The sequence below is a fragment of the Notolepis coatsorum genome (genome assembly GCF_963971535.1).
Source record: "Notolepis coatsorum genome assembly, contig: SUPER_10_unloc_2, whole genome shotgun sequence".
Lineage (NCBI taxonomy): Eukaryota > Metazoa > Chordata > Actinopteri > Aulopiformes > Paralepididae > Notolepis > Notolepis coatsorum.
This window is the reverse complement of record NW_028174871.1, coordinates 554,138-565,260: the sequence shown is the minus strand read 5'-3', so window position 1 is coordinate 565,260 and position 11,123 is coordinate 554,138. Positions and strand designations below refer to the sequence as shown.

The window sequence follows — 11,123 nt, the reverse complement described above, 5'->3', positions numbered from 1 at the left end:
GACTTTCGTCTTGTTTACATCAGGGTCCCCCATTTTCAATTCATCATGACATATATGACATACACAACATACATGAGTCATGACATCATGACATTTACAACATAGGAACATACATGACTTACAGGTATATAGTACTGTTACATTTGTGACATATACGACATGCAAATATACAGTACTGTTACCCAGACATCCTAACAGAAAATAATATACATATGATGGGGAGGAGACTGTACATTAGGAGGGGGTGGGGGGGGGGGGGGTTGGACATTTACGGTGGCCAGTTTCGAATGGCAGCCTCCCGTAGGTGCTTTTTGAGAGCGGTTTTGAATGTGGGTATAGGGATTCACATTTTTTACAGCTGTGGGTAGGGCGTTCCACATTGATGTGGCATAATTGCGAAAACGTGTTTAGTCCCTTGTTTGAGCCAAATCTGGGTTTAACATGATTTGTGGAACTCCCTCTGGTGTTGTGGGCGTGGTAAACATTTACATCATAATAAACAACACTTATAGACCTTTGTATGTGACAATGATGCATTTAGGATCCTCCTTAAGCTCCCAAGATGGACTAGTGAAAGCTATATGTTTGTGACAAAAAATGTCCCCACCTTCCATGCTCTGCTGAGGAACTTGATGTTTCAATTTATGTGTCGACTATTAGAGTAAAAAAAACAGGATAATAGGTGCCATTACTGATGTCAAACAAAGCGATACAAGGTACTCCTCTGGTTTGTGGAAACATTGGAATCGATGCCTTTATGTATTTTAATCTATGTTGTTGTCCTTGTTTAAAAGAAAATAAAAAAAATGTGTATTATCTTTTTCCTCCTCCTTTTTCCGTTTTTCTCCCATCCCAATGTTAGTCGTTATGCTAATTCCCAATCCCCTTCCTGGTCGTTGCGCACTCTACCCCCTACCGTCGGTCTGGGAGGGCGGAGACTATCACATGCTTCCTCCGACACATGTGTAGCCAGCCCACCACTTCTTTTCACCTGGCAGCGCGGACTCTCACTGGGAGAGTGTAACGTGTGGAACTTAGGGTCACACTACCTCCCCCAGATCCTTCCCTCGCTGTGCAGGCGCCCCGACCGAACTGTAGGAGTCGCTGTTTACAACGACCAGGACCCACCCTCGCCGGCTTTCCCACCCGCTGACACTGCCAATTGTGTCAGTATGGACGGCCGACCAAGCCAGAGGTACCGCAGCTGGATTCGATCCCACTGTTTCTGCGGTGGTAGACAGGCGCTACCCGGCCGCCATGTCCTTGTTTTTTGTATTGTTTTTATATGTGTAATATCGACCTTGAGTCTGGAATAAAGTCTTCATCATCATCATCATATCATTTCAGTGGCCTCCAGTTTTGCCCCGCCACTTTTCTTCTGTCTAGTTTATGACTCCTGGCCCTGAACCATATTTGGAACAGTATGAAACTATTTGGTACTAAGAGGTTATCGCTTCCAAAATAATATGCCTGTTCCAAAGTCACCATTGTGGCTATAATTAAGCTGTGCCTTTTAGGGCCATATAAACTTGTGCTCAATCAATCAAGTGTATTTAACGGTTGTGCCAAGTTTTAGACCGTTACCCTATTTAGCATTCTCACTATTCCTCACACAGTTCTTCAAACTAGTCTTAACATGTCCAGAATTCCCCAAAGACTAAAAGTGATTATTTTGAAAATGTTCTAATCAGAAACTGGACTGAAATGTATTATACATCCTGTCTTCCCATCCTAGAACAAATCGTTCAACGGATTCATTCTACATTTGTACATTTACACTTTCAGGCCCCAAAAAGCTTACTTACTGTGAAGTTACATGGATAATAATTACCTAATTTCTCATTATGAGTTGGATATACTGTAGGTATAATATATACATGTACAGACATTTGTAACCTCGTTTTTTAACATGGGCAAAATAGATGAGAAATCTGTGGTACCTAAATTCAGGCTCATCCTCTCCTCCTCGCCCTTGATCACATTCACATGGTGGTCATTTTGCTCTGATGTCATGCCCCCTTGGGTGGGAACAGGGTGGAAAGGAATCCCAACCTGAGCATGACATGAGAGCTAAATGGCTGGCATGTGAATATATATGGTCAATACAGGTATCATCTTGGATAGGCAACGGACTTCTATTTACTTTGCTTTCTGGTGCAATTAGTTAGATTGTCAAAATTAAGGAGTTATTCACCTCAACTGTGTAACAAAGTAATTTCTTGAAGGATTGAGAGAAATCAAGGCACTTTTAGAGAAGCATTTGTTTTTGTTCCTCTTTCCTTCAATAAATATGCATACCCTCCACCAAAGACCACCTTGTTTTTTGTTACAACTATTCATTTCAGGGCGGCTGGGTGGCGCAGCGGACTAAGCGCTCGTCACCAACGCGTGAGACACTGGTATCGAATCCGGCTGTCAGCGTTGCCTCCGGCTTGGCCGGCCGTCATACTGGCTCGATTGGCAGAGTCAGCGGGAGGGAAGCCGGTGGGGTGGTATTCTGGTCGTTGTAAACAGCGACTCCTACAGGTCGATCAGGGCGCCTGCACAGCGAGGGAGGGAAATGGCGGGGGGTAGTGTGAGCCTCCCACACGTTACACCTCGCCAATAAGAGTCCGCGCTGGCAGGTGAAAAGAGCACATGCAAGCAACGAACAGGAAGGGGAGGGGGGAATTGGCATAACGACTAAATTGGGATGGGAGAAAAACACAGAAAAAACAGGAGGAGAAAAAATGGATAAAAGAAAAAGAAGGGGACTGAACCCCCCCCCTCTCAGAGGGTTCCTTTCATCCAGCAGTCCCCTTGACGAACTACAGAGGGTCCTGGGCTCGAGGTTTAACGAGGCTAGACGGAGAGCACAGGAATGAATGACTTCAGGAGACCCGCTCCTTATCGCTGTTGTGTGAGGATCTATAAATCCATAAACACGATGCAGACCCCGCTCCCTCTGACGACTCTGAGTGGGAGACTTTCTTTACAGGTGTACATTTACATTTACATTTAGTAATTTAGCTGATGCTTTTATCCAAAGCGACTTACAAGTTCTGTACGACAAGTCATCAGGAAGGGCACAACTCTATCAGCTGAGCAACAATGTTGTATGCACTGACTCAGGAGACCTTCATTAGGGTTAGGGTGTTCATCGTTCCCCCTGACACACACACACACACACACACACAGACACACACACACAAAAGCACACACACACACACACACACACACACACACACACACACAGACACACACACACACACACAAAAGCACAAAAGCACACACACGCATGCACGCACGCACGCACACACACACACACGGTGTCGGCTATCTTAACCCTTTCACTGCCGCACTACCAAAACGGTTAACCCCTTTCACTGTGCGACAATACGCAGAAGGTTAACCCTTTCACTGCCACGCGACAGAAGGTTAACCCTTTACTATCACACAACCGCGACGGCGACCGACCGTCGGTTGTGTGATAGTAAAGGGTTAACCTTCTGTCGCGTGGCGGTGAAAGGGTTAAAAGGGCGAGCGCCGTCTGCCGTCTGCCAGATGTGCCGCCGCGCTGAAAGCGAGAGAGCGCTACGGCGTTCTGTGTTGCCGTCCTCGAAGGTTTCACATTAATATCGACTTGTGTGTGTGTCACTGTTCAAACCAATTAGTGACATTATAGGCTTTCATTATCATCCGCCAAGGATCTGCAGCCTAGGCACCGGAACCCAGAGTCGACAGTCGTAAACACACACACACACACACACACACACACACACACACACACACACACTCAAGTGAGGTGTGGATGTTCTCCAGCCGCCCGCGATGCTCATTTCCACAGCTCAATACAATTAAAGGGGAATGTCACCCATTTTAATAAGAATCGACACGGATGGGGGTGCGGCTGGGTGGGATTGCGCTGGTCACCAACGCAAGAGGCTGCGGTCTCGACTCCCCCGGAGTCAGCGTTGCCCTGCGGCTTGGACCGGCTGTCATACTAACTCAATTGGCAGAGGTATAGCGGGTGGAAAGTCGATGGGTGGGGGATTGGACGTTGTGGACGGACAGCGACTCCTACAGGTCGGTTGGGTGACGCCGGTATGGCGGAAAAAACAGGAAGTATCGGGAGCCTCCCACGCGTTACACCTCGCCCACTGAGAGACCGCGCTGTCTGGTGAAAAGGTGCGACAGGCTGCCTCCTCGTGTACCGGAGGGGGACACAACGTGATGCAAGGCTTCTATCCTCACTACAGCCGACCAGTGGGAGGCATAGTCTAGCAACGTTCAAGACAGGGGAGGGAGGGGAGAATTGAAGGTGAAAAGAATTGGCGAGGCGAAATTGGGATGGGAGAAACAATTTAAAATAAGGAGAAAAAGTGGATAAAAAAAATATTTGACATGGATGTTCTACCCGCACCCCAGGACAGACAGACGCCCCACTTTCTTCTAAAGCTTCTAAACGGAAGAGAGACCCCTCGAATCAGCGATGTAACTGGGATGTAAAACCGCCTAACCGGGCTCTTCCATAGACCCATAGTCTCAAGGCGAGCACAGAAAGACTCAGAAGAAGCTTCTATCCCCAGGCCATCAGGCTGCTCAACGAACAATAAGCACTATGCAACAACCATCAAATGCACACAGCACACACATCCACACGCACACACTCACTTTAAACAAACAACTCACTGCAGCACCCACTCTCCACACTTTAGATCACCTAAACACACTTTATATTGATTGGTAAAGGATTTGCACTACAACTCGTACACCTTACTGTAAATTGTACCTAAATTGTACCTCATCCCATTTCTGCTTTGCACTATATAGTATTGTACAGTATATTATTACATTGCATAGTATATTGTATATTATATGGTAACTCAGTTACTTCTATTCTGCATCGAACATTGTACATATGTCTATACTGAACACTGTGACCTCTATTTTTACTTCTATTTTACATGCTATACTATTTTATTTCATACTTATCTTGACTAGCACAGTCTCTGGAGCGTAACAGTAAGAAGCATTTTGTATAAAAGTATTCTGTACTTCTGTATGACAACTATTAAAGAAACTTGAACTTGAAACTTGAGACAATGAATCGGGCATAGACTTTGTCTGAGCTCTTACACCCAAATTAAGTTTATATTCTAGCGTTGCTATAGGGAAGACATATTAAAACCTCATTTGTGTGTACCAGCTCACACAAACAGTTCTTGGCCTCACAAAGCCAGAGCCCCCCACTCGTTGTCAAAGGAGCAGCCCGGCAGTTTTTACATCCCAATTACATCACTGATTAGAGGGTTTTCTCTCTGATTTCTTTAGCTTTAGGAAAGAGTGTTGTTCACAAATACTGACTGAAATGTCTTACTGTGGGGAATGGGAATTCTTAAAATGGGTGGCGTGCCCCTTTAAGGAGGATCATAACATAAATAAACGATGAATAGAGTGTGAGTCCATTCAGCCACCGCTCCTCTGAGTGTGTTGTTGACAATTTGAAATTCTGGGCATGTCGTCGGGGGGTTGTAATGTCTGTCTGTTCCAATTCAAATACTGGAGAGCACAGATGTAAACGTATTACTATCATTGAGGTGACATTTTCTGCGCCATCACTCAAAGCGCTCTACAGCTAACTGTGAATGGATGTATTACTGAGTGTGTGTGTGTGTGTGTGTGTGTGTGTCTGGGTGAGTGAGTGGTTGGTTTGCATAAATAAACCCCTTATTGGCCAGAGAGCCGGTTTTGATGCCAACGTTTCCCCAGTTCCTGTGCCAGGAAGGACATGATCGGTTAGCAGCAGACAGAAAAGGAGAACAGGGCATCTATAGGCGATGGATGAAGATGTCTCAGCAGTACTGTTTATCCTGGTGTCAGCAGCCTTTTTTGTTTTTTTCATCTGCTCTGTCATTCGCTCTGGCCACCTCTGCAGGAGCCAATTCATTACGAACCCATCCAGCGGCTTGACAAGAGGCCATCCGCCTGCCAACACTTGGGACCTGCATTGCCAAAGGCAACACGCACCTCATTGGGGACTGCCTGTCAAACAGGCCAACATTCCAGGAATCTATTTATGGGCAAACCATTATATATTATGGATCTGGTGTGTTGCCGCGGCGCTGTCAATCACATTCCGAAATATGAAAGAGATGGATGCCTTTGATTTTTTTCTTTTTTTAGAATGATCCATTCTGTTCTCTGCACTGCACACTTTTTAGAACTGTATATTATAGTCATCTTTATTTTAATAATAATAATAATAATAATAATAATAATAATAATAATAATAATAATAATAATAATAATAATAATAATAATATTATTATTATTATTATTATTATTATTAATAATAATAATAATAATAATTATTATTATTATTATTATTATTAATAATAATAATAATAATAATAATAATAATAATAATAATAATAATAATAATAATAATAATAATAATAATAATAATAATAATAATAATAATAATAATAACAATAATAATAATAATAATAATAATAATAATAATAATAATAATAATAATAATAATAATAATAATAATAATAATAATAATAATACACTTTATTTGTATAACACCTTTAGAAACTGCAGCTCAAAGTGCTTCACAACAGAAAAAAGACAGGCATAAAATGAGCACATAAAGTGCAGACGTATAAAATCACAGTTTTTCACATTAGGATCTAACATCCCAAAAGGCCACCTTGTTTATGGTTTGACAACAATAAAACGAGTAAGATAGTAAAATAGTGCACATAAAGTGCAGACATATATTTGATCGTATTTCATTTTTATTCTATGCAACAAAAACAAATTCTTCTTTATTTATATTATTGGATGCTGCTATGGTTGAGGATCCACAACAAAGTGAATGTCACTTTTTTTGCTGTAAGGTACTGAATGACGTGGCATTCCGCCTACCACCCCCCCCCCCCTACCCCCCCCCCCACCTCCTATGTACAGTCCCCCCCCCCCACCCCACCTACCCTAACCCAACCCTCCCCCCTCACCTCATCCAATGTACAGTTTCTTCGTCAAATGTATACTCTCTTTTTTAGACAATTTTTGTATCACAAACAGTACTGTATTTGTAAATCTGGTATGTCATAAATGTATAGATGTAGCAGTACTGTCTATCTGTATGTCATGTATTTCATATGTTGTCATGATTAATTGAAAATGGGGGACCCTGATGTAAACAAGACGAAAGTCTTTCTCTGGTCTGCATCCCCTTAACACATTCCCTGACACGCTTCTATCCATCAATGTATGATCACTGCCACCAGTCTAAGCCTATGGAGATGTTCACCTTCGTTGCAGGGCTATAACTTTTTAAATTGTATTGCTAAGTTGACATTACTATGGCCCATTCAACATCGATTATCTATCGTTCAGGATGTAGGAACGTTTAACTTTTTCATTCATAGATTCTTCCAAAAATACCTTCTAGAATATAAGTGTTTTTATCGTTTTCTGCAGTAATTCATAGAAGTGTGTGGAGTTTGCATGTTCTCCCCGTGCTCGCAAGGGTTTCCCCCCCGATAAGATAAACCCAATGGAAAAACATGCACAACAACAAGATCGCTAACGCTGTGGCGTCCTTGACGAAGACGGACAGGAGCACTTGGATTGGTCCCCTGGCGCGGCTCACGTTGACGCCTGTCTGCTCCCGGCTGCCTTTGGGGGGGAAGGACGACGGGATGGGTTAATCGCAGATACGAATTGCATGCATGCATCGCATGTGTGCCAATTGATGACCTCGGAGCAGGTCCTAAATTATAATTATTTATAAATTATTATTTATTATAACGTGAGTTATAGGCATAAACGCATATATAGATTATCAACTGCCGTTTATTGCGATACACGCTATATTAAAAAATGCAACTGTACATGATCGTATACGTTATGATTCATCATGCGCGCATGAAAGAGGGGGGGGGGGTCATTTATAATTCCGTGATCGTCAGTAAATGCTTTATGTAGTATGGGTGATATATTGATCAGATCGGTTTGCAGTGAAAAGAATAAACAATCAAGCTGAAAGTAACGTTACTGTCCTCTTACCGTTCGCCGATGAGACTGGAGGAAAAAGATCCCACTTATTTGACGTCGATCTACTAGATCCATTTCCGGTTTGTATGGCGCAATAAACGCCCAAATCATATCGATTTTTGAGTTACGGCAGCGATCCATATGCACGTCAGTGTTTGTCTGTAGTCCCGCAACGATATGTGACTGCCGGACGGATTTCCCCAGATGCACCGATGGCCACTTCCGGTTGTAACTCGCCCGATCATCCACCAGGCGGCGGTATTGAGGCGTTGCACTATTGTGCAGGGTCCCACTGTATATCACCAGAGGCTGGGTGGCGGAATTATGAATGCCATGGGCGAAAAAATGAAATATGATCTCAATATCGCTGTACAGCGTGCAGGTTTGGCAGAATTCGCATGGCCGGCAACATACGCTGTACAACGGGATTGACGGTGGATGTGTTAACAATTGTGTGTATATTGAGCTGTACTGTATTGTACCCATTCTGCAATCTGTTAATAAAATGTTCAATCAATCAATCAATCAATCAATCAATCAATCAATCAATCTGAAGACAATATGAATTAGGTGTGGGGGAGGGGGGGTGGGATCAACATCCGCCACTGGTCACTGAAACACAAAGAGCACTCCGGTCGTGTCGCTCGTCGTGGGACCAACACAGATGAAGGAGGAGGACGGTCAAATTATATTGTATTATTTATATATTTTTTTAATAACATGATGGGACTGTTGTTCAGCAGATCAAATCTTATATACCCATAAATATTCAAAGCACCAAATGATCTAGAACATTTCAAAACATTTCAACATCACATGGCAGCAGCAGCAGGCAGCAGCGCTATGATGAACTTATATCGTCAACTTAAAACACACAATATTCAATCCAATATAATAACATGCTCACAATATTTACATGCTGCGTCGTCGTGCTGTTTTGGTTTACATGTATGCGATCGGAATAGAGTAGTAGGCTACTACGTATACATTCAGGAAGAATAGTAAAAGGATTTGTTCGACCACCACGAGATATATCTAAACATTATGACATATGATGAATGTGCCTGTACCAAATCGACATTTTACTTGACAACTTGGGAGGTTGTCCGTGACATTTTGCACAAACTATTATAGGTAGGGATGCTCGATATTGGCTTTTTACCGATATACCGATATTGTCCAACTCTTAATTTCCGATACCGATATCAACCGATATCAACCGATACCGAATATGCAGGCCCCCCCCTTTTGACAATAAATAAAATGAGAATTTGTTCTTACTTGCTTGCCTGGGTAAATAAATGTTATAGAAATGTAAAAAAAAAAGAAAAAGATTTTTTTTTTTTTTGAAAACCGATACCGATATTTTCCGATATCACATTTTAATGCCGATATCGGCCGATAATATCGGTAGGCCGATGATATCGGACATCCCTAATTATAGGTATATACACATTCATTATAAGTCAGTCAAAAACAGTCTCACACACAGTCCGGCTGACAAGCTTCTGCTCTTCGTCAACCTGTTGCCTCCTCCTCCTGTGCCATAAACCTTGGACGACGCGCTCGAAGAAGACATCCCCTTGGGCACACCAGAGGAGGAGCTGTTGTTCATGGACGACGACTGCTGAGTCGTGGTGGACAGGCTGAAAACAGAGGACAGTTTCTCCCGGTAGCTCTTCCGGAACCTCTTGGCGGACCTGTACAGGTTCCCGACGAAACAGTAACACAGCGGGTTGAGCGCCGAGTTCGTCAGGCCGAGCCACTGCGCGAAAGGTCTCCCTTGCAGAATCCACTCCTGTTGGACGTGCAGCAGCTGGCGGCCGGTGCCTCCATCGTCACTCCCGTCCTCCTCTCTCCCAGCGTCCAGCGTGTCGGGCATGTTGAAGTCCAGCCAAATGTCCACCGCGTAAAGGGGCAGCCAGGACAGCGTGAAAAGCAGCACCAAGGCCAACACCATCTTGGCGATGCGCTTGCGCACGCGCAACCGCGACGACACCACTTGCGCTTGCGCCGCGTTGCCGCCGCCGAATTTGTACGAATCCTTCAGCTTCTCGTCCGTCGTCATCGCCGTGCCCCCCCCCGCCACAGTTTCCAACCCGTCAGCAGGCAGATGACCAGGTTGAACAGCACGGGGAAGCAGTAGAGGGAGCAGAAGAGCAGGAAGTTGTAGCCCTGTCTCAGTTTCACCTTGCTCCACGCCTCCACGCACACCGTGACCGTCTGCGCGCCTCCAGCAGCGACAGCGTGGTGTTCATGAACACCAGCGGCAGGCAGAGGCCCGAGGAGACGGCCCACACCACGCAGATCATGCCCAGCATGCGGCGGCCGGTGAAGAAGGAGCGCGTGCAGCGGGTTGTGCACGCTGTAGTAGCGGTTGAGGCTGATGCCGGCCAGGCTCAGCACGCTGGCGGACACCGAGACCGCCTGGACGAAGGGCACGGCGCGGCACAGGAAGTCGCCGAACACCCAGGCGTTGTACACCTGAGGAAAAAAAAAGGAAAGTAAAATAAGGAATGTGAATCATCCACTGACTACCCACTTTTAAAACCACTCTCATCAAGGAGCACCTACGATACGAGAGACTGCGATTCGAACTGGCCCCCTGTGTAAATACCCTAACCCAACCCCCCCCCCCCCCCTCCAATGTAAATGTCCTAACCCAGTGATACACGATCGAGACCCTCTTCTTGGACCTAGTAAGGTTTTGTCGATAATCCAATGTAGTTACCCCCCCGCCTACCCCCAACCACCTCCAATGTACAGTCCCCCCCCCCCCACCCCACCTACCCAACCCCCCCCACCCCACCTCCTACAATGTACAGTCCCCCCCCCCACCCCTCCCTACAATGTACAGCACCCCCCCCCCACCTACCAACCCCCCCACCCCACCTCCTACAATGTACAGTCCCCCCCCCCCACCCCACCTACCCAACCCCCCCCACCCAACCTCCTACAATGTACAGTCCCCCCCCACCCCACCTACCCAACCCCCCCCACCCCACCTCCTACAATGTACAGTCCCCCCCCACCCACCTACCCAACCCCCCCACCCCACCTCCTACAATGTACAG

General features: G+C 45.2%; 1 protein-coding gene across 1 annotated transcript in view; it reads right to left on the bottom strand.

The window, feature by feature from the left end:
• Window positions 1-9,515: 9,515 nt before the first annotated feature.
• LOC311236341 (orexin receptor type 2-like) overlaps window positions 9,516-11,123 on the bottom strand; it is a gene marked incomplete at both ends in the record, with an annotated part of 32,150 nt that continues 30,542 nt past the window's right edge. The window contains 5 exon segments of the mRNA XM_084338415.1: window positions 9,516-9,544; window positions 9,547-10,132; window positions 10,135-10,283; window positions 10,286-10,395; window positions 10,397-10,533. Coding sequence (XP_084194541.1) covers window positions 9,516-9,544; window positions 9,547-10,132; window positions 10,135-10,283; window positions 10,286-10,395; window positions 10,397-10,533 — 1,011 coding nt within the window.